At 41.3% G+C, this 25,118-nt stretch overlaps 1 protein-coding gene across 2 annotated transcripts; it reads left to right on the forward strand.

Moving 5' to 3' along the window:
- The first annotated feature begins 1,163 nt into the window (after nt 1–1,163).
- si:ch211-214e3.5 (zinc finger protein 518A) lies at nt 1,164–23,614 on the forward strand. Of its 2 annotated transcripts, none has more exons than XM_024387083.2 (3): nt 1,164–1,249; nt 3,407–3,488; nt 19,000–23,614. In XM_024387083.2, the coding sequence occupies exon 3, from the start codon at nt 19,018–19,020 to the stop codon at nt 23,314–23,316; it is 4,299 nt and encodes a 1,432-aa protein (XP_024242851.1). In that variant the 5' UTR covers nt 1,164–1,249; nt 3,407–3,488; nt 19,000–19,017; the 3' UTR covers nt 23,317–23,614. The 2 variants fall into 2 exon arrangements, with proteins under 2 accessions (XP_024242851.1, XP_024242852.1); XM_024387084.2 differs by having other exon boundaries at nt 1,179–1,264.
- Nucleotides 23,615–25,118: the final 1,504 nt, after the last annotated feature.

Genomic DNA, 25,118 nt, shown 5'->3' on the forward strand with positions numbered 1-25,118 from the left:
TTTTGAGGTTGATGGGTGCTTTTCCGCAGGCGCATGTTGCTGTGGTGCTGCATGGAGATCATAAGCTCTTCAACTGGGTAGCAGTGTTGTGATGGAGGGAATAGCCTATACTGAGTGTGGGAATAACCTTATGCCAGACTTAGCCTACGTTAAACCTCTCCCTTGGTCATATGTTCAAGACCCGGATTCACATAAATCATATAACATTATTTTAAATTCATAGTAACCCCTCCTACAGCATATGCTTTGGCAATATTTTGAGTGATCTTCCATAAAAAAAAAATATTTTAGTGGCAAAGACTCCAGTGGTCATACATAATTCATAGATTCAGCAAACATATATTATTATTTTATGTTTCATTATTCATGGTACATACTATTGGTTATGATTGCAGACAAAGCCCAGAGAATGGGATGGTGCAATATTGAATTAGTGATATTTTGATAAGGTGCATGTCACCCAGAGATATGCCCATGTTGTAGAGATACACCCAGCGGACTGAAAGCTCACAGTTGTAGGCATATTACAGCTAATGCTATTTAGACTAGCGCTGGCAAACAAATCCATTACATTAGCTACCTAAATGTGAAGTAAACTCAACTGAGGAGTAATAGAGCAGCAGGTAGCCTAGTGGTTAGTGTCGGACTAGTAATCGAAAGGTTGCAAGGTTGAATCCCTGAGCTGACAAGGTAAAAATCTGTCATTATGCCCCTGAACAAGGCAGTTAACCCACTGTTGCTAGGCCATCATTGAAAAAAAGAATTTGTTCTTAACTGACTTGCCTAGTTAAATAAAGGTAAAAAATAATAATAATGGAGACTTTTAACTTGAAAACGTGCAGGATTGCACGTGCACGTTTGGTGTATGCTTTTTGTTGTTGCTGAGATGAAACTGCCCAAACTCTGAAAGGTATTATTGTATGTCAGAATTGCAACTCGACATTTGTTCAAGCCCAAAATGTTATTCCGTAATCGTAACATGGTGTTTGTATGTTCACAGATGAAATTTCACATTCAGTTCATTTTTCACCCAAGGCTTTTCTTATGAACCTAACCATTTATATATGGATCTTCTTACGATCCTAACAATACGTACATTCAACCTTTAGGCAGGTATCTGGCTCCATAGCGGCGGCAAGCACAAACAATTGTGCAAACGCCATGATACCAAAGAAGAAGTAGTAGTAGTACCCGGATGGAGCTGTCATGGCCGCCGTCGCTGAGCTGCAAGGCTGAAGAGAAAAGGAAGGTAAATTCATCAACGGTAAACCTTTTTTCAACTGTAATTTTAACAATCGCAAAAGTTTACATTGCGTCGCAGTGGATAATGTCTAAATAAATCATCGCTAACCATACATTTACATTATGAGGCTTATTTCTGGCGTGGGTGGGGGCAAGCTCTATTTTGTATTCAAATAACCGGTTATTGAACAAGTTCTTACACTATAGAGTCCCAATATAAAGTATTTATTTGTCAGTATCACGGATGAAGTTGATGAGGTACGTAGAGCAATATAAATTCTCAAGATTAACATTGCCCTATGCTTTCCACTGGTGTTGTAGGCTATACGTCTGCGTTTTTTCAAAGTTAGAGAATGTCGAGTCTGTGTATGTAGCTAGCTACCGGAAAAGTACATTTTAAAATTGTATTTTTGTCAAGTAATTTATCTGTTTACAATATATACACACGAGGTGGGATTTGTCTGTCTTCCACAAATATTGTTAGTTGTTGCCTGTTGTGAAGTAACGTTAGCTTACTGAGACATAACATTGTTTGGGGGCACACACTGTACTTATTGTGTCGTTTTGCTTTGATGTGCTGAACGGTGTGGGTATGGATTCGATGTTCTGGCCCATGATGTTCGGTTGTTTGTAGGATGCAGGGAATAAAACACATTTCCACAATGAACATTATCCTAGCTACTTCCTATAGGGACCCTCCTCGATAACAACACACAGACCTACACCTTTTGAAGGACATTAGTGTTAATATCATTATGCTATCATATTGTAAAATTAATACATTTACCACGTACTGCTATTAAATGTATATTTTTTTCCCACAGAAAATGTGGTAGAATTAGAGAATAGTTTATGGTTTGGTTGCCTTGTGAAACGCATGCATGAGTTGCATAGGCTAGGTTAATGCAGCAAATGTAGTATTCGTTAGCAGTGAGGATGGGATGGTGGCACAACTCACTCAGTTATGTCTTCTTTAGTTGTGTAGTGCTGGGACATCACAGTATTTGTAAATCCCGGTGGCTATTTTTTCAAACATGGTCGCCAGCAAATGCTCCAGGGTCAGTTATGCAGTTTTCTTGGTTGGGTCAAAAAACATGGGTTCTGTGCTAATACCCAACCTTCGAAGGATCCTGTGCAAATAAGTCTGTGACATTAGAAAGCGAGCTATTTAGACTGCCCCTTGTGCTTGTTGACAACTATATTTTGCCTTAGCAGAATTAAGTTACGAGGCCTTTAAAGTTATAATCAAACCTAAATCCTTGGAGTTGGTTGGCAGTTAGGAGTGACCTCTTTCAATGCGTGCCTATATCCAATAATGTGATGTTAAACTTAAAGGTTGAGTAGGCCTGGGTGATACTCCGTTATACGGTATATTCCGAAATACCGACAGTATGACTTTCAATACCCCCCCCAAAAAACATTTTATTTAGGTGTGGGGGTGTGTGGTACGCAACTGCTTATAACTAGAAGTAAGGTATAACTATAAAAAATGTGAAGGTTTGTCAAATACATTATGTCCATCTCAGGGCTCCAGCTATGCATTTGGTTTGCTAGCTAAGTGGCTAGATGTCAAGATCAAGCTTATTGGTTACAGCAGATGCATCCAATCCCCTCTTGGATCAAGATCCCTGTTGCCTAATTTTTTACTTTTTATTTTTTAGAAATACTGCCCCTTCTGTGCACATTCGGTAATACCATAGACCCCGGTATGGTACAGAAACAGTATGACGGTATGAAAATCTGGATATTGCCCAACCCTAAGGTAGACTAAATAACAATATTGGGCCGACTAACACAACAACTAAGAGCATGAAGTGTGAGGCTAAACTTCTGTGCTGTTGTCCAGCAGCTGTATCCCTTTGCAGCACAGTGAAGCGTTCATGTACAGATACTTTGACTTCGTCTTGCAACGCGCTCATCTGCAATATTATTGGTTAATCCATCTGCTTGTGGCAATGTCACATTGCTGAGTCTCAGTTCAACCATAATCTGAATCTTACCCTTCATTCAACCATATCGATAGTCATTACCTTTCATTCAATATTTTACCAATTTACACAAACATAATTATGATGACAATAAATGGACATCAAAACCATGTAATCAGTCCACACAATAAATGGAAGCACTGGTGATGTTAATCATTTTGCAATTTTTCTGACAGCTTGCGGAGCCCATCCCCACATCACCAACCCTGAGGGAGAAGACAGAACATTCATGTTAAGGCTTCCTTGGAAGGGGTAAAGGTAAATTCAAATAGTCATAATAAAAACAAAGGATGTCATTTCTGAGGTTCCTTTTTGTTGAGCAAGTATTTTATTGATGCATCCAGTTCAGTCTTGATCATTTAGTAAAAGATTAATTAGGATGTGCATACAACGCACATACAGTAGTTATGTTTCAATCAATTTCAGTCAATACAGTTTGTCATGCTGTTCTTTAATCTTAATCTGTAAAGCCTACCATAATGTATTATCTGATACAAGGCAATTGCACCAACAAATGTGTATATGCTGTGTCGAATACTGTTTTTCTTTTAGTGGTAACATTGAAATATAGGCCTAACACAGAATTCAGTGTGGAAATATTCTTCACTAGAATGAAAAGCCACAAGAATAAAGCATGAAACCATCTGATCTCACATTGGAAATTTGTGAAGACATCATTAGCTAGGTTTCCATCCAATTTGCAACAGATTTTCATACGAATACCACCATTTTCCAACCAGAGGTGATCATTATTGGAAAGGAGCATCAAGCTCATCACCGTGCACTTTCACCACCCTGTGAAGTTCATCATAACTTATTACATCTGTGGCCTAATACACTGTGCATGCTTTTCCAAGTCGCAGTGGGAGGACTACACAACATAGCATCGTGTGACTGTAAGTTTACTTTGACATGATAGTTATTATATCAATATTTGTACATAAAAGCGGGGATGCACAGCACCAACCGCACACCTCCCCAAAATTCCCAACCAACGCGCGGCTCATTATACTGTTAGGGATGGACAGTTGACATTATTTCACTATTCGAATAATATATACAAAATATGGATATGCATGGAAAAATAAATAAATGCTCTTGACCAATCACAAATCTACCCATAAAATATTTGGACGCCATTGGTTTTGGGTATACATATTAGAGGTCGATCAATTAATCGCAATGCTCGATTAATTAGGGCGGATTTCAAGATTTTGTAACAATTGGAAGTCTGTATTTTTGGACACCAATTTGGCCGATTTAAATAAAATAAAAATATATATTTAACCTTTATTTAACCAGGTAGGCTAGTTGAGAACATGTTCTCATTTGCAACTGCGACCTGGCCAAGATAAAGCATAGCAGTGTGAACAGACAACAACACAGAGTTACACATGGAGTAAATAATTAACAAGTCAATAACACAGTAGAAGAAAAAGAGAGTCTATATACATTGTGTGCAAAAGGCATGAGGAGGTAGGCGAATAATTACAATTTTGCAGATTAACACTGGAGTGATAAATGATCAGATGGTCATGTACAGGTAGAGATATTGGTGTGCAAAAGAGCAGAAAAGTAAATAAATATAAACAGTATGGGGAAGAGGTAGGTAAAATTGGGTGGGCTATTTACCGATAGACTATGTACAGCTGCAGCGATCGGTTATCTGCTCAGATAACAGATGTTTGAAGTTGGTGAGGGAGATAAAAGTCTCTAACTTCAGTGATTTTTGCAATTCGTTCCAGTCACAGGCAGCAGAGAACTGGAACGAAAGGCGGCCAAATGAGGTGTTGGCTTTAGGGATGATCAGTGATATACACCTGCTGGAGCGCGTGCTACGGGTGGGTGTTGCCATCGTGACCAGTGAACTGAGATAAGGCGGAGCTTTACCTAGCATGGACTTGTAGCTGACCTGGAGCCAGTGGGTCTGGCGACGAATATGTAGCGAGGGCCAGCCGACTAGAGCATACAGGTCGCAGTGGTGGTTGGTATAAGGTGCTTTAGTAACAAAACGGATGGCACTGTGATAAACTGCATCCAGTTTGCTGAGTAGAGTATTGGAAGCCATTTTGCAGATGACATCGCCGAAGTCGAGGATTGGTAGGATAGTCAGTTTTACTTGGGTAAGTTTGGCGGCGTGAGTGAAGGAGGCTTTGTTGCGGAATAGAAAGCTGACTCTAGATTTGATTTTAGATTGGAGATGTTTAATATGAGTCTGGAAGGAGAGTTTACAGTCTAGCCAGACACCTAGGTACTTATAGATGTCCACATATTCTAGGTCGGAACCATCCAGGGTGGTGATGCTAGTCGGGCGTGCGGGTGCAGGCAGCGAACGGTTGAAAAGCATGCATTTGGTTTTACTAGCGTTTAAGAGCAGTTGGAGGCCACGGAAGGAGTGTTGTATGGCGTTGAAGCTCGTTTGGAGGTTAGATCGCACAGTGTCCAAGGACGGGCCGGAAGTATACAGAATGGTGTCGTCTGCGTAGAGGTGGATCAGGGAATCGCCCGCAGCAAGAGCAACATCATTGATATATACAGAGAAAAGAGTCGACCCGAGAATTGAACCCTGTAGAGACTGCCAGAGGACCGGACAGCATGCCCTCCGATTTGACACACTGAACTCTGTCTGCAAAGTAGTTGGTGAACCAGGCAAGGCAGTCATCAGAAAAACCGAGGCTACTGAGTCTGCCGATAAGAATATGGTGATTGACAGAGTCGAAAGCCTTGGCAAGGTCGATGAAGGCGGCTGCACAGTACTGTCTTTTATCGATGGCGGTTATGATATTGTTTAGTACCTTGAGTGTGGCTGAGGTGCACCCGTGACCGGCTCGGAAACCAGATTGCACAGCGGAGAAGGTACGGTGGGATTTGAGATGGTCAGTGACCTGTTTGTTGACTTGGCTTTCGAAGACCTTAGATAGGCAGGGCAGGATGGATATAGGTCTGTAACAGTTTGGGTCCAGGGTGTCTCCCCCTTTGAAGAGGGGGATGACTGCGGCAGCTTTCCAATCCTTGGGGATCTCAGACGATATGAAAGAGAGGTTGAACAGGCTAGTAATAGAGGTTGCGACAATGGCGGCGGATAGTTTCAGAAATAGATGGTCCAGATTGTCCATTAGAAAGGCCTGCTCACAGAAGTGTTTTAGGGAGCGTTTGACAGTGATGCGGAGTGGTCGTTTGACTGCGGATCCGTTGCGGATACAGGCAATGAGGCAGTGATCGCTGAGATCCTGGTTGAAGACAGCGGAGGTGTATTTGGAGGGCCAGTTGGTCAGGATGACGTCTATGAGGGTGCCCTTGTTTACAGATTTAGGGTTGTACCTGGTGGGTTTCTTGATGATTTGTGTGAGATTGAGGGCATCTAGCTTAGATCGTAGGACTGCCGGGGTGTTAAGCATATCCCAGTTAAGGTCACCTAACAGAACAAACTCTGAAGCTAGATGGGGGGGGCAATCATTTCCAAAATGGTGTCAAGGGCACAGCTGGGAGCTGAGGGGTCGGTAGCAGGCGGCAACAGTGAGAGACTTATTTCTGAAGAGTCATTTTTAAAATTAGTAGTTCGAACTGTTTGGGTATGGACCTGGAAAGTATGACATTACTTTGCAGGCTATCTCTGCAGTAGACTGCAACTCCTCCCCCTTTGGCAGTTCTATCTTGACGGAAAATGTTATAGTTGGGTATGGAAATCTCAGAATTTTTGGTGGCCTTCCTGAGCCAGGATTCAGACACGGCAAGGACATCAGGGTTAGCAGAGTGTGCTAAAGCAGCGAGTAAAACAAACTTAGGGAGGAGGCTTCTGATGTTGACATGCATGAAACCAAGGCTTTTTCGATCACAGAAGTCAACAAATGAGGGTGCCTGGGGACATCCAGGGCCTGGGTTTACCTCTACATCACCCGCGGAACAGAGGAGGAGTAGTATGAGGGTGTGGCTAAAGGCTATCAAAACTGGTCGCCTAGAGCATTTGGGACAAAGAATAAAAGGACCAGATTTCTGGGCATGGTAGAATATAGTCAGGGCATAATGCGCAGACAGGGATATGGTGGGGTGCGGGTACAGCGGAGGTAAGCCCAGGCCATGGATAAGAGAGGTTGTATCTCTGGACATGCTGGTTGTAATGGGTGAGATCACCGCATGTGTGGGAGGTGGGACAAAGGAGGTATCAGGGGTATGAAGAGTGGAACTAGGGGCTCCATTGTAAACTAAAACAATGATAACTAACCTGAACAACAGTATACAAGGCATATTGACATTTGAGAGAGACATACAGCGAGGCATACAGTAATCACAGGTGTTGATTGGGAAAGCTAGCTAAACCAGTAGGTGAGACAACAACAGCTAATCAGCTAGCACAACAACAGCAGGTAAAATGGCGTTGACTAGGCAGAGAGAGTCGGATTAACTACACACAGAGCCTGAGTGCGGCTGGGGCCGACAGATAAAACATAACTGAATGGAGGACCGTGATTAATGGACAGTCCAGCAGGCATCAGCTATGTAGCCAAGTGATCACAGTGTCCAGGGGGCAGCGGTGGATGGGACAGGGAAGCTAGACTGGCGAGTATTATCCAGGCAAAAAAAAAAAACTGGCTGGCTGTGCTGAAGGTAAAAGCCGCTAGCAGTAGCTATAACAATGACTAAATAGCTTGTAGCTAGTTAGCTGGTTAGCTTCTGGAGGTTCTTGAATGTGTTCTAAAAATAAAAAATAATAGCGATTCCGTATCACATTGGGTGAGGCAGGTTACCGGAAGGTATAATCGAATTAAAAATCAAAAAGAGATTGAAAGTAAAAATGGGTCCAGTGAGTGGATGGGCTGGCTGGGGATGCGGCCATTCAGACAGTTAGCAGGCCTGTGCTAACAAGCTAACAGTTAGTAGGCCGGGGCTAAACAAGCTAGAAGTTAGCAGGCCGAATTAGAAAGCAAGCAGATAGCAAGGGCTAGAAAGTTAGCCTTTGGGGGACGTCGCGATGGGGGTTACATCTGTTTAAGCCTCTTCATGCGGTGACATCGATAGACCGGTCGTGGGTCCGGATATTGTAGCCCAGGAGTATGCTTCGGTGGTAGCACAGGAGCTCTGGCCGGGCTAGCTTCAAGCTAAGTGGATGGAAACGCTAGCCAGGAGTAGTCATCCGGGGTTGCTGTTAGCTAGTTAGCTAGTTGTGAAAATCCAGATGAAAAAGTTCCGTTTGCGGTGGGAATCCGGGGATAAAAATAATAGGTCCGTTATGCTCTGGTTAGAGTCGCGTTGTTCGAACTGGCGAGAGCTTTCCGAGCTAAAGGTTAGCTGATGACCGCTAGCAATGGTTTGCTGACTGATAGCTGGTAGTTAGCTGGCTAGCTTCAGTTGAAGGGTTCCGGATCCGAAGTAAATATAAATACTTTAGAAAAAAAGCAGATCCACGCTACATTGGGTGAGGAGGGTTGCAAGAGAGTATTTCGATGTTGAGGTTTAGAAAAATGTTTTAAAAGATATGCGAAGAAAGATATGTTTTAAAAAAACGAATATATATACAAGGGACACGACACGACGTCTGACTGCTACGCCATCTTGGATGATCAATGCCAGTATAACCCACCTTTATTTAACTAGGCAAGTCAGTTAAGAACAAATTCTTATTTACAATGACGACCTAGCGTAACAGGCAGGCTCCTCGTGGAGTGCAATGTAATCATGTGGTTAGAGCGTAGGACTAGTTTAACCGTAAGTTTGCAAGATTGGATCCCCGAGCTTTAATGGGTTAATTGCCTAGTTCAGGTGCAGAACAACAGATTTTTACCTTGTCAGCTCGGGGATCCAATCTTGCAAACTTACGGTTAACTTTTTACCTTGTCAGCTCTGGGATTCAATCTTGCAACCTTACGGTTAACTAGTCCAACGCTCTAACCACCTGATTACATTGCACTCCACGGGGAGCCTGCCTGTTACGCGAATGCAGTAAGAAGTCAATGTAAGTTGCTAGTTAGCATTAAACTTATCTTATAAAAAACAATCAATCATAATCACTAGTTAACTACACATGGTTGATGATATTACTAGTTTATCTAGCGTGTCCTGCGTTGCATATAATCGATGCGGTGGCATTCGCGAAAAAGGACTGTCGTTGCTCCAACGTGTACCTAACCATAAACATCAATGCCTTTCTAAAAAATCAATACACAAAGTATATATTTTTAAACCTGCATATTTAGTTAATATTGCCTGCTAACATGAATTTCTTTCAACTAGGAAAAATGGTGTCACTTCTTTTGCAACAGAGTCAGGGTATATGCAGCAATTTGGGCCACCTAGCTCATTGTAAACTATGTGAAGACTATTTCTTCCTAACAAAGACAGCCAACTTTGCCAAACGGGATGATTTAACAAAAGCACATTTGCGAAAAAGCACAATTGTTGCACAACTGTACCTAACCATAAACATCAATGCCTTTCTTAAAATCAATACACAGAAGTATATATTTTTAAACCTGCATATTTAGCAAAAAAAATCCAGGATAGCAGGTAATATTAACCAGGTGAAATTGTGTCACTACTCTTGCGTTCATTGCACGCGGAGTCAGGGTATATGCAACAGTTTGGGCCGCCTGGCTCATTGCGAACTAATTTGCCTGAATTTGACATAACATTGAAGGTTGTGCAATGTAACGAATAGTTAGACTTAAGGATGCCAACCGTTAGATAAAATACGGAAGGCTTACATATTTAATTGAAAGAATAAGTGTTTTGTTTTCGAGTTGATAGTTTCCGGATTCAACCATATTATTGACCTACGGCTCGTATTTCTGTGTGTTCTGTGATAGAGCATTCTGAGTGAGCGATGGTAGGCACCAGCAGGCTCGTAAGCGTTCATTCAAACAGCAATTTCGTGCGTTTTGCCAGCAGCTCTTCGCAATGCTTCAAGCATTGAGCTGTTTGACTTCAAGCCTATCAACTCCCGGGATTAGGCTGTTGTAACCGATGTGAAATGGCTAGCTAGTTAGCGGGGTGCGCTAATAGCGGGGTGCGCCAATTAATCGGTATCGGCTTTTTGTGGTCCTCCAATAATCGGTACCGGCGTTGAAAAATCATAATCTGTCGACCTCTAATACATATACACTATAGACTACAATATTATGCAAAGTTAGTATTGATCGTATTGAACAATATTGCTTTATTGTCATTTGCATTATGTATAGAGGGAGTGCTTTTCGTGCTAATGTAACTTTTAAGCCCACCTGAGATAAATGTCAAATGTATCTTGTTGTAGCAACATAACTACTGTGACATTTAGGTACGACTGCTAGCATGAAAAACACATTTTAAATTGGCAAGAAATAGTAATGAATGTTCATTAAATATGCTATCATGAGCATATAGCAGCACATTGATCTCTTCATTTGAGAAATTATGATCACTTATCTGAGAAGTTACTAAACAATGTTATCTGCGGGTAGCCTCAAGTTTTTATTTTATTTTTTATAACTTTGAAATTGGCCATTAATGTGAACTTGCACAATTGTCAATAACTTAATAAAACATCTGATTAGCTTAGAATAAAATAATTTATGGATATAACATTAAACAGCAGAAGACTTAAAAAAAAATTGAATTCAAAGATTGATGTGGGCTTAATGGGTACATGGGCTTAAATGCCATGTTGCAAATTACATTTGACAATATAATATACATACACCCCCTGTGGATGGCAAAACACCCCCCCAAAATTTGGGCTGCTAAAGAAAGAAATGTGTGAAGCACATGCGCTAGTAAGCAATGCCCCCCTCAAGTGCATGACGCAGCCTGTGATTTTACCTAAGACGTTCATTCAGGTGAAGACTGGAGCTGACTGGGGACAACATATGGTGAAGATGCCAGTTTTACAAACAAGTAACTATTACTCCTAGGCCTGAAGTCCTAAAATAATTGTCTCTTACGTGTTCATGATTTTTGTTGGTAAAAGGCATGAACTTGGGACTGCTTTGCTGGCTTCTGACTTATTCATGCTACTTTACTAGCAGCTGGCAAGCTGGATCAGGCAGTTTTACATTAAATTAAATGCTATATTTGCTAAACTATCCATCTGATTGTTAAAGTTGATAAAATGCCATTAGCTAGCTAGATTGAAACTGCTGAAGGAAAGTTGACTAATGTTACCCTAACTCCCACCATCAGTCTGAGTTCACCACCTTAGGTAGCGAAGTAGACTGTAGCTAGGTTTCTAGAAAATAACTATATATTTGCTAGCTATAATACTGACCATTCTGAACACTTTTTGTCAAACTGAAGTGCTTCGTTCCCCTGCCTGTTTATTGATGCACTGGTGACTGAAAAAGTAGGCAAGAAAAATGCTCCTCTTGATTTCACTGCAAATAGGCTGTGTTGTTTTGGTATAATTTGTCAAACTTGTGCACATTTACATTAGTTAATTAAGTTACCGACTGATTAGTCTAATTCATGTTTTTGGTGGTGTTTCATTTCAGATGAAGAGGGAGTTAGATCACTAGAAAATCAGCATGCAGTCAGACCAGGGCTCGTATTCCAAAGCATCTCAGATTAGAAATACTGATAATTTTTGCCTTTATCGCAATTAGTGATTACATTGACAGGGGGAACTGGTCCAAGATCACTTTTCCTACTTTGAAGGCGCTTTGTGAATACGGGCCCGGGAAGAAAGCTGTTGACCTATACCAGTCTTTCACCACAGGACCCTAGAGGTATTACAGTCAATGCTTATGAACTGAATGTGTATGTGAATTTCCATATCGATGACACTAACAAAAGGGTTGAATTGTTCACCTACATGTGCAGTGAACATGGCTTTGGTGATGAAAGGAACATAATGCATTTATTGTAATCTCCACTGCATGCTATGACATGGGTTTGGATAGTAACACACATTTTCAAGCTTCCTGACTGAGTACTGGGGTTTTCTGTGATTCCAGAAGCAAGGGCCTTACCTGGGAGTACAGCAACAGTCCCCCTCTCGCAGCCATTCTGACATGTATTGTATGAAACCACTCAAATTCATACAAACCGCTATTGACGCAAGCACTGACTAATATTCACTTTGTCCCATTCTTTAATCTTGTCTGGGATATACAGTGCATTTAGAAAATTCAGACCCCTTCCCTTTTCCACATTTTGTTATGTTACAGCCTTATTCTAAATTGGATTAAATAAAAACAATCCTCATCAATCTACACAAAATACCCCATAATGGCAAAGCAAAAACAGGTTTTTAGACTTTTAGCAAAAAAACAGCTTATTTACGTAAGTATTCAGACCCTTTGCTATGAGACTCAAAATTGAGCTCGGGTGCATGCTGTTTCTATTGCTCATACTTAAAATGAATCTACAACTTGATTGCAGTCCACCTATGGTAAATTAAATTGATTGGACATGCTTTGGAAAGGCACACACACATGTCTATATAAGTGTATGTCAGAGCAAACACCAAGCCATGAGATCGAAGGAATTGTCTGTAGAGCTCTGAGTCAGGATTGTGTCGAGGCACAGATCTGGGGAAGGGTACCCAAACAATTCTGCAGCATTGAAGGTCCCCAAGAACACAGTGGCCTCCATTGTTCTTAAATAGGAGAAGTTTGAAACCACCAAGACTCTTCCTAGAACTGGCCGCCCGGCCAAACTGAGCAATTGGGGTAGAAGGGCCTTGGTCAGGGAGGTGACCAAGAACACGATGGTCACTCTGACAGAGCTCTAGAGTTACTCTGTGGAGATGGGAGAACCTTCCAGAAGGACAACCATCTCTGCAGCACGCCACCAATCAGGCCTTTATGGTAGAGTGCAGTGAAAGGCACATGACAGCCTGCTTGGAGTTTTCCAAAAGGCACCTAAAGGACACCCGAACCATGAGAAACAAGATTCTCTGATCTGATGAAACCAAGATTGAACTCTTTGGCTTGAATGCCAAGTGTCACGTCTGGAGGAAACTTGACACCATCCCTATGGTGAAGCATGGTGGTGGCAGCATCATGCTGAGAGGATGTTTTTCATTGGCAGGGACTGGGACACTAGTCAGGATCAAGGGAAAGATTAATGGAGCAAAGTACAGAAAGATCCTTGATGAAAACCTGCTCTAGAACACTCAGGACCTCAGACTGGGGTGAAGGTTAAACTTCCAACAGGACAACGATCCTATGCACACAGCCAAGACATCGCAGGAGTGGCTTTGGGATAAGTCTCTGAATGTCCTTTGCTACAGGTGAACTCCAAGTTGTAAAAACGTCACAAGGATGACCAATGGAAACCGGATGCACCTGAGCTCAATTTCGAGTCTCATAGCAAAGGATCTGAATACTTATTTACATAAGGTATTTCTGTTTCTAAACCTGTTCGCTTTGTCATGCGGTATTGTGTGTAGATTGCGGAAAAACATTAATCCATTTTAGAATAAGGCTGTAACAAAATGTGGAAAAAGTCAAGGGGTCTGAACTTTTCGAATGCACTGTATCTGCTGGTAAAGCAAACGCATTCAGATTTCAGTGGAGATCTATTGACAGCATTGGGTGTTTTGTAATTTATTCTTGGCTATTCTAAGAATATCTTAACATTGTCAGAATGACATGACCAATGTTGAATATAGGGGAATCCCCACGTTCCAACTGTGTCATATTTATTTCTCAATGCCAAATTTTGAGCACTTGTGAGGCGGTTTACAACCGGAGTATTTAGCTTTGGTTTATTAACACACCCGTTCATTTGCAGTTATTCCGTTTTTTTTTTAGGACATCGGACATGACAATGACATTAATAGATGCTAAATAGTTAACTAGCCAGGCTACACAATATGTTTTGAATTGGCTATCTAGTCTGTTGTCTTATTTTATAGCCTACATGCTGTAATGTGTCTCTCTCTCGCTCTCTCTAGCTCTCTCGCTCTCGCTCTCGCTCTCTCTCTCGCTCTCTCGCTCTCAGGCCCAGTCGCACACAGGTGACTCATACATCTTTACTTTTCCAGGATTTTCATGACTGTACGAACCTTGTTTGCTGACCCAAGACTTGCTATAACTGGGTAAATAACTAGCAAGAAATATCAGCACTTTGATCTCAAAAGGTTTTAATCTTGGGACCGCAAGTGATTGACAGATCGCCTTTCAATGCAATATAATTATATTCTGATGCGATCTGCAGAAATGAGTTGATTTTAAAAAGCAATGTACACTTAAATGTATATTCTGCTTGTCTGATATATTTTTTTGACTTGCCCCAGTGTTAATGTCGAAACCTGTTCCGCTGAAGGCTACTATCAACTATTAATAAAAGTTGCTCTAATGCATCAGCCACAATTTTTCAACACAACTTTGAATTTTAAAAAACTTCTTCCACGAGATGCACCATCAAATTTCTCTCCCAAAATAATAGCCGATAACTTTTCAAATTCCTTCATGATTAAATGTGTAGTGGTCTGAGTAGTTATATGTGATGTAACTGCCCCACACTCCAAGGTTGGTATAGTGGGGTAATCAGACCAGATATTTTGATGTTAACCTTTTGACTATATCTCACCGCTTCACTTTAGTAAAACGCTTTAATCCTCTTCCACAAAAATAATTTTCTTCATGGGAAAGTTACCATCTTGTTACTGATTTTATATATTTCATCATTTGAAGTGAATAAATATTCACTTTGTGGACGTGTGTGTGTGACAAAGTGTGACAAACAGTGTGACAAACAGGCATCTGTCACTTAAAGGGTAACTTCATTATCTCCAGCACAATACTAGTGTCAACATATGTGAAAATGGCGCTTTTCTAAGTTTTGTAGAAACAAATACATTTTTAATGTTACATCTGACAATATCATCAGTTTAAACATTAATTTAAAAAACGTGATTTTCAAACACTGAGATTTGTGGTGATGTGGGGAGCAAGCAAATACCTGCTCTTGGGCTAACAGCAGGTTTTGAAAATCCCATCCTGTGATGTCACAGAGAAGCATTTTTTTTATGACCTTTTTAACTACAGATCATAGAAACATGCTGTTTTCACATGTAGACACTGGTTTGGTGCTGGAGATCATGAATATGTAGTTGAAAAGTGGTGGAATTGCCCTTTTAGCCCTTTGACATGTACCAACAAACGGGTGTGATCATTCTAGTGGTCCCTACAGGGTACGCTGAAACCTCTTTCCAGTTTTGATTGATGCAACAGTCAGTGTTTCAGCTGGCCACTGTTTTTTCACAGAAATATTTAGCACAAACAGTCCTTACAAAGTTGTCATGAATGTGACCAGTTTATTTTTGGATGAATGCTCAGACAGTCACAGAAGTAACGTCCCACCTGGCCAACATCCAGTGAAAGTGCAGGGCGCCAAATTCAAACAGAAATCTCATAATTAAAATTCCTCAAACATGTATTATACACCATTTTGAAGTTAAATTGGTTGTTAATCCCACCACAGTGTCCGATTTCAAAAAGGCTTTACGATAAAAGCATACCATGAGATTATTTGAGGTCAGTACCTAGTCACAAAAAAAATTCCAGCCAAAGAGAAGAGTCACAAAAAGCAGAAATAGAGAAAATGAATCACTAACCTTTTGATGATCTTCATCAGATGGCACTCACAGGACTTCATGTTACACGATACATGTATGTTTTGTTCGATAAAGTTCATATTTATATCCAAAAATCTCTGTTTACATTGGCGCGTTATGTTTTGCCTCCAAAACATCCGGTGAAAGTGCAGAGAGCCACGTTAATTTACAGAAATACTCATCATAAATGTTGATGAAAATACAACTGTTATGCATGGAATTAAAGATATACTTCTCCTTAATGCAACCGCTGTGTCAGATTTCAACAAAGCTTTACAGAATAAGCACACCATGGAATAATCTGAGTACAGCGCTCAGAGACCAAAACAAGCAATACAGATACCCGCCATGTTATGGAGTCAACAAAAGTCAGAAATAGCGTTATAAATATTCACTTACCTATGATGATCTTCATCAGATTGCACGACCAGGAATCCCAGTTCCACAATAAATGTTAGTTTTGTTCAATAAAGTCTATAATTTATGTCCAAATACCTCATTTTTGTTCGCATTTAGTACATTAATACAAATGCGCAGGCACTAGGTCCGGACAAAGTCAAAAAAGTTATATTACAGTTCGTAGAAACATGTCAAACGATCTATATAATCAATCTTTAGGATGTTTTTATCATGAATCTAAAATAATGTTTCAACCGGAGAACTCCTTTGTCTTTAGAAATGAAAGGGAACGGAGCTAACTCTCACGGGTGCACGCCTGACTGAGCACATGGCTTTCTGGCAGACCCATGACTCAATCAGCTCTCATTCTCTCCCACTTCACAGTAGAAGCCTGAAACAAGGTTCTAAAGACTGTTGACAGATTTTCCACTTCCTGGTTGGATTTTTTCTCAGGTTTTTGACTGCCATATGAGTTCTTTTATACTCACAGACATCATTCAGAGCGTTTTATATCCAAATCTACTAATAATATGCATATCCTAGCATCTGGGCCTGAGTAGCAGGCAGTTTACTCTGGGCACGCTTTTCATCCGGACGTGAAAATGCCCCCTACCCCAAAGAAGTTAAAGTGGTCCTAATAGACCGATACTCCAATCTCCGCTGTGGAGCTTTGCAGCTCCTTCAGGGTTATCTTTGGTCTCTTTGTTGCCTCTCTGATTAATGCGCTCCTTGCTTGGTCCGTGAGTTTTGGTGGGCGGCCCTCTTGGTAGGTTTGTTGTGATGCCATATTCTTTCCATTTTTTAATAATGGATTTAATGGTGCTCCGTGGGATGTTCAAAGTTTTGGATATTTTTTTTATAACCTAACCCTGATCTGTAATTCTCCACAACTCATGTTGCCGCTTCCTTGGGGATGCCCCTTGCTTAGTGGTGTTGTAGACCCTGGGGCCTTTAATAACCTCTTGGGTCTAGGGGACAGAATTTTCACTTTTGGATAAATAGCGTGCCCAATTTAAACTTCCTGCTACTCATGTCAAGAATATAAGATATGCATATTATTCATATATTTGGATAGAAAACACTCTGAAGTTTATAAAACTGTTTGAATCATGTCTGTGAGTATAACAGAACTTATGTAGCAGGCAAAACCCCGAGGATTAACTGTTCAGAATTTTTTTTTTTTTCCTCTCTCTGTTTGCTGTTTTCAGTTCCTACCGCTTCCACTGGATGTCACCAGTCTTTGGAATTTGGTTGAGGTTATTCCTTTGGGCAATAAATAAGTAGGCCAACTAGGAACTGGGTACATTGTTGAGAGTTGCGCAAGACGTGAAAAGTATCTCTGGTTTGTTTTCATTCCTGTATGGAACACAGAAAGACCAGTCTACAATTTGATCGATTTATTAATGTTTAAAAATAACTAAAGTTGTATTACAAAAGTAGTTTGAAATATTTTGGCAAAGATTATAGGCAACTTTTTAAATATTTTGTAGTGACGTTGCGTTTTTTGTAAGCTTTTTTTTCTGTATCAAACGAGCTTTATAAATTGACATTTTGGATATATGGACGGAATTAATCGAACAAAAGGACCAATTGTGATGTTTATGGTACATATTAGAGTGCCAACAAAAGAAGCTCGTCAAAGGTAATGCATGTTTTATATTTTATTTCAGCGTTTTGTGTAGCGCCTGCAGGGTTGAAATATGCTAATCCTTTTGTTTGCATTCTGGTGCTATCATCAGATAATAGCTTATGTTTTCACCGAAAATAATTTAAAAAATCCGACATGTTGGCTGGATTCACAACGAATGTAGCTGTAATTGAGTATCTTACATGTGTGATTTAATGAAAGTTTGATTTTTATAGTATTTTATTTGAATCTGGCGCTCTGCATTTTCCCTGGCAATTGGCCTGTTGAGACATTTGCGTCCCACCTATCCCAAAAGGGTTTTAATAAAAGGTGCATGTATACTGAGATCATGTGACAGATCATATAACACTTAGATTGCACACAGGTGGACTTTATTTAACTAATTATGTGACTTGGTTGCACCAGATCTTATTTAGGGGCTTCATAGCAAAGGGGTGAATACATATGATCGCACCACTTTTCAGTTTTTTACATTTTTTAGAAATCTTTGAAACAAGTTTATATATATTTTTTTAAATTTCAACTTGGACTATTTTGTTTATGTCCATTACATGAAATCCAAATAAATATTAATTTAAATTATAGGTTGTAATGCAACAAAATAGGAAAAACGCCAAGGAGGATGAATACTTTTGCAAGGCACTATACAAACATGCATACATGCAGTGGGGCAAAAAAGTATTTAGTCAGCCACCAATTGTGCAAATTCTCCCACTTAAAAAGATGAGAGAGGCCTGTAATTTTCATCATAGGTACACTACAACTATGACAGACAAAATGAGGAAAAAAATCCAGAAAATCATTGTAGGATTTTTAATGAATTTATTTGCAAATTATGATGGAAAATAAGTATTTGGTCAATAACAAAAGTTTCTCAATACTTTGTTATATACCCTTTGTTGGCAATGACAGAGGTCAAACGTTTTCTGTAAGTCTTCACAAGGTTAACCATTTATTTTTGTCCACAAACCAGATTTACAATTTATTTTTCAAATTTGTGACGTGACAAAAATCCTGATTTTAGTTTTCACACAATTTCTCCATTGACACCAATGCCTGATTTGCAAGGTCAGTCGGAATACCCAAGTTGTGATTGACTGACTGTTCAATCAAAGGCGGTTTCCGTAGTGAGAAAGATGTCTTGGGCTGGTAGATTGCATGTTTGTGACACTCGTTTCTCTTGTTCATAGGAGCCTGTATATTGAAGCATGGAAGAGAACCTGATGACACAGGATGATCCCGCTGAAAGCCATGATGACATCATGGAGGCTGAGGAAGAAAAGGAATCCACAAAGGACCACACAGACCAGATGGCAGGTCAAACTTCTGTGTTGCCATGTAGTGACCAATGTGACCCCGATGAAACATCTGAAGAGTCGGGTAGTTACAAGACAGACAGAAAAGCATCTATGAAGTCCCCATGTAAAATACAGCAGGGTGCAGTCTTCTCTGGGAAAATACTTAGCTTTGGGTGTTCAGAGTGTAAGGGTGAAGCTACCTACAGCCCCAATGACCTCCTCAAACATTTTCAGGTGGCCCACAAGGGAACCCTGCCGACGTATCCGTGCGACTTGTGTGGCTTTGCCACAAATGAGTTCCCTGCACTTCAGCGCCATCGGATTGGGCACAGGAACACTTTAGTCACATGTGAGATCTGTAATGATGATGTACAGTACTCTCTCCTCCTGCTCACTAGACACTATATCATGTCTCACAGCCAGAATGGCCACTTTCACTGTGAAAAATGTGAATTTTCAACAGTTGACGCAGGAACATTTGTGCAGCACATCCATCATCACAATGAGAGCCAGCTCAAATGTATGAAATGTCAACATGTGAGCTCTAACCGAGGTGAGCATCAGAGGCACCTAAAACTCTACTCGGGTACCTTCCCCCTCACGTGTCTGGTCTGTGGATATGGGGCAGCACGGAGAGAATACCTCACAAAGCACATGGTAACTGTCCATGGTGAGGAGGCAGATAATAAAAATGTATGGAGAGCAACGGAGGACTGCAACAATACCCTGGTAAACTCCTCTCCAGGATTAAAACTCCTGCTGAAGAAAAGTCTTGCTGCAGGTGGTCAATCAAAGGAATCCCAGTGGATGTCAAAACTGAATTCTCTTCCTGGAGTGGGTTTACATAACCAAAATGGAAGGGTGCTGAAACCAGAGAAAACATTAGAGGAATCCCAACAGTTTCATGAAAGGGCTGTAGGTGTGAAAAAGGACAGTAAGAAATGGTTCAAAGGCGCTCTTAAGAATGAGCAACAAATTGACTCCCAGGCTGTATCATCTATACCACCACCAAAGACCCAGGAAGGTTTTGACAGTTATGGGGCTGATGCCCTAAACCCCAACAACTCCAATGGACTAACTGTTCTCATGGTCAAAAATAAAATCTCTATTCCACCTAACTGTACTACAAAAGTAATGGGCTTCAAGATGGTTGACGGTAAAAAGCATTTAGTTCTCAAAGTTATACCAACAGCAAAGCCAGAGTTCTCCGCAGAAAATGAAATTTTATCTACAGAGCAAGAAGTGGACTGCCCAATGATAGGCACTACCTCTGGAAGTAGATGCTCAGACACGGCTGAAAATGGGGAAAATACTAGCTCCCCTTACTTGGCTGTTCTAAGCCCCTCAGGGACTGATAGCGATGCTGCAATTTCAGTACAAGTGAAGCCAGAGGAAGAGGACGTTAGCATTGAGGAGACATTGCCCAAACTGGATAAACTAGCACAGAAAGCAAAACGCACAGTGGAGCAGAGGATTGATAAACAACATACGTTTAAGGGTGAACAGATTCCTTCCTTGGCAGTTTCTCCAATGACTAAAGAGTCAGATCACTCCACGATTGAGAACGGTAAACTGAGTAACAATACAGCAGACAAAATCTCTGCTTATTCAAGCCCTAATGTGACTGCTGTGGAGCTCCTTCCAGCCAAAATACCCACACATAATACCATGCCTTCTGAATCCGCTTATGAGACCATGCTTCCCAAACCAGTTTCTGAAGAGACAATCAACATGCTTGGAGTTGGTGACATGAGTACAGCTACTGCTGATAAGATCAGTGACCCCATCCATGGAAATTCGTCTCGGCCCAAAGCAGAGACGTTACCCTCCAACGACAAACCTAAGACTCCCTCAGAACCCATGACTGTTGACGTCCAACCTTCTAATGATACTGCTGAGAAGACTCATTCAGTTATCAAGGAGATGGATCCTTCTGATTCTACGTCCGATAAGATTCATTCCAGTGTGGCTGCTAAAACTGAAACTTTATCGCCAGATCTGACGGCCCAACTGGAGTCACACCCAGCTGAATTTGTCAACTCCAGAGAGACCGATATTAATGCTGAAAATAAGAATTCTCCTAACCAAGAGTTGTTTAGTTTTCATAATTACTCAAAGGAAACATCAAGCATTTCCCCCAACTCAACACAACCTTGTAAAAATCCATCAGAGCTTTTGACAGAGGATGAAAGTGTTTGGATGAAAGAATGGAGTTTGACATTGGCTGCATCCCCACAACCTCCAGATGAGGGATCTGGAAATGGGGAAGCGGAGACAGAGAATGTAATGGAAAGCGTGTCAGACCGTGGCGTTGAAGTCGACGAGTGCATAGCTACTGTAGAGGATCTGGCCACCCCAGTGGAAACTGAGAAGGCAAATCATGGACACTCTGGGTCTACACACCAAGTCCAACCTACTGTAAAAATGGAGGAGTGTCTTCCTTTGTTGGAAAGGGCAACAGGGAGCATAAGTAGTTTGGCTGTCTTGGGTCGCATACTGGAGGAGCATTCGGATGCTATCATTAGCCACCAGCTTGAAAAAGATAGAATAGGCTGCTCAGCTGCCAGCCACGATTCTGTCAAGCCACCTACGACTATGCTAAGGATCCTTAAAACAGCAGAGGGAAAGCAGCAGATGTTGTTACAGACTGCAAAGAGCCGGTATGCTGTACCTGTGCAGCTCCAAGGCAACCCAGGGTTCAAGCTGATAACCAAATCTACTCCTCATATCAATGTGTCCTATGTTAAGCCAGGAATTGAAAGACAGAATAAAACCACAGGGCTGGCACTCACCCTCAATGGAGGAAGTTTCAGCATTCTTGGACAGACTGTAGGTGCTAGTGAAAAAGGTGCTATGCTGTTGTCTACTGTTCAGCCTGGATCTAGCACTAGTGCAAGCCACTACCTAGTCAACAGCACAGCTCTTAAAGGTCCTCTTGTCTTGTCAGGTGCAGCACATAGTTCGACTGGAGAAAATACCATAAAGTCACCGCAGACTTGTTACTTAGTCCAGAGGCCAGTCCCTGTAGGTCAGGCCCCCCACAATGCTGGTAGCAAATTGGCACGCTTAAGCTCGCAGTCTCCACTTTTGTCCCGTCCAGTTCTGGAAAACTCAGTGAACAGATCCACTGCATTGCACACTGGGCAACAAGCCTTCTTGGTTAGGTATATCTCTACCGCTAAGTCAGGGATGCTTATGAATAGTTCTGATGGGAAGTCTGTGAACCAGAAAGGTCAACCTAATGAAAGTAGGGGAAATAAAGTTGTATATAAGATAGTCAGAACTGCCAATGGTAGCACGTTCCTTTCTGGTGGTGCACATTCCTCAGCCAACAAGCCCATTTATCTGGCCACAAATTCCACACAGATGCCATGTTTTCTGATGTCATCAAATAAAGTCTCATCCGGAGTGAAAAAACTGATATCCATACAAAATGCCTCCCACAACCCTGTCACGGCCTCACAGCTCTCAAATCTTCTTTCCCCCCAATCCAACTTGCAAGGTAGGGTCAGGCAGATAACGGACGTAGGTCTGAATAAATCCCCCCTTGACCCAAGGCCAGGTCGCCAGCTAAGTCAAAGGAAGAGACGCAGGAAAGCATTGTGTGATGAACTCCCAGAGCACTTGACTAAAGCGAGGAGGCTCTCGAGCAAGGCGGTAACTGAAAAAGGGTCTCCCTTGCTCTGGGAGCCTATACCCAAAGATGCAGAGAGGACACTGAGACTGTATCCATTAAGTTTACTACAAGAGATTAAGTGCCCTCGTCGAAATCAGCCGGTAGTTGTTCTCAACCATCCTGATACAGACATTCCTGAAGTGGCCAGTATCATGAGGTCCGTCAACAGGTACAAAGGTGCTGTTTCCAAGGTGGTACTGTCTCAAAACACAGTTCAAGCTCTGGCTGAACTCTGCCCAGCCGGACTTCTGGGGAAAAGCTCCAAGGCTAAATGTCCCTCGTCACAAAGCAGTGGCTCCAGACTTAAGACTTCAAAAAGCAGAGTCCGAGAGCGATTTCTGTTGAAACTGAAGTTTAGAAAGTCTAGCAGGAAAATGTATGAGGTGGTGAAGTCCTCATTTAGAGGTACAGAGAGGTCATCAATGTTCGCCTGCTGGTTTTGTGGTCGACTCTTCAAGAACCAAGAGGAGTGGATTGGCCACGGCCAGCGGCATCTCATGGAGGCGACCAGAGACTGGAATAAGCTGTTTTAAAGCTGTTACAAAGCCCCTGGATTGGCCCACATACCGTCCTATAGAGTGGAACAAATGGAGAGGTTAAAGCATTTAAAAAATTACTTATCAGTATACTTTATTCTTATAACGGTGTATATTCCCATAAATGCCCTAATAGCTATGATTGAATCACGTTTTTAAGGTTGTTGATGTGTGGTGTAAGCTGAAACGCATACCAGTCGAGTTAGGACACACCTACTCATTTAAGGGTTTTTCTTTATTTGTACTATTTTCTAAATTGTACAATAATAGGGAAGACATCAACATGATGAAAAAACACATGGAATCATGTAGTAACCAAAAATGTGTTAAAACAAATCAAAATATATTTTATATTTGAGTTTCTTCAAAGTAGCCACCCTTTGGCTTGATGATAGCTTTGCTCTCTCTTGGCATTCTCTCAACCAGCTTCACCTGAAATGCTTTTTCCAACAGTCTTTAAGGACATCCCACATAGGCTGAGCACTTGTTGGCTGCTTTTCATTCACTATGTGGTCCAACTCATCACAAATTATCTCAATTGGGAGGCCAGGTCATCTGATGCAGCACTCCATCACGCTCATTCTTGGTCAAATAGCCCTTACACAGCCTGGAGGTGTGTTGGGTCATGGTCCTATTGAAAAACAAATGATAGTCCCACTAAGCGCAAACCATGCTGGTTTTGTGCCTTGAATTCTAAATAAATCACTGACAGTGTCACCAGCAAAGCACCGTCACACCACCTCCTCCATGCTTCACGGTGGGAACCCCACATGTGGAGATCATCCGTTCACCTGCTCTGGTTCCAACTGCCGTGTCTTTGTGAGACGCAATCATCTCAAATTTGGACTCATCAGACTATGGACAGATTTCCCCCAGTCCATTACTTGTGTTTCTTAAAATATTAAATTGTTGTTAATCCAGCCGCCTTGTCAGATTTTAAAAAGGCTTTACGGCAAAAGCATACCATGCCATTATCTGAGGACAGCGCCCAGCATACAAAAGCATTAAAACATTTTCCAAACCAGCAGAGGTGTCACGAAAGTCAGAAATAGCGATAAAATAAACTATTTACCTTTTGAAGATCTTCCTCTGTTTGGAAAAAGTCAGTTTAATTGGTGCTCTTTGATTCAGTAATCCACCTGTTTCACTCGTTCAAAATGCATACAAAGGAATCCCAAAAGTTACCAATAAACCTCGTCCAAACAAGTCAAACAACGTTTCTAATCAGTCCTCCGGTACCCTAATATGTAAATAAACAATACAATTTAAGATGGAGAATAGTGTGTTCAATACCGGAGATAAATAATGAAGTGCGCGCCCTCATCCCCGCGCGCCACAAGACTACAGTCAAAATGAGAGCCACCTTGAAAAACTACAAATTCTAGCTAATTTAAATAAAAAAACAAGCCTGAAAGCCTTTCTAAAGACTGTTGACATCTAGTGGAAGCCATAGGAACTGCAATCTGGGAGGATTACCTTTGATTTCCATTTTCAATGGGTGGTGACCTAAAAAAAGAATTCCAGATGGATTTTCCTCGGGTTTTTGCCTGCCATATCAGTTCTGTTATACTCAGACATTATTGTAACGGTTTCAGAAACTTCAGATTGTCTATCCAATACTACCAATTATATGCATATCCTAGCTTCTGGACCTGAGTAACAGGCAGTTTACGTTCTTCCGAATGCTGCCCCCTAGCCCTAAGGGAAGGAATTCCACAAATTAACTTAAGGCACACCTGTTAATTGAAATGCATTCCATGTGACTACCTCATGAAGCTGGTTGAGAGAATGCCAAGAGT

Source organism: Oncorhynchus tshawytscha, linkage group LG24 (genome assembly GCF_018296145.1).
Source record: "Oncorhynchus tshawytscha isolate Ot180627B linkage group LG24, Otsh_v2.0, whole genome shotgun sequence".
Lineage (NCBI taxonomy): Eukaryota > Metazoa > Chordata > Actinopteri > Salmoniformes > Salmonidae > Oncorhynchus > Oncorhynchus tshawytscha.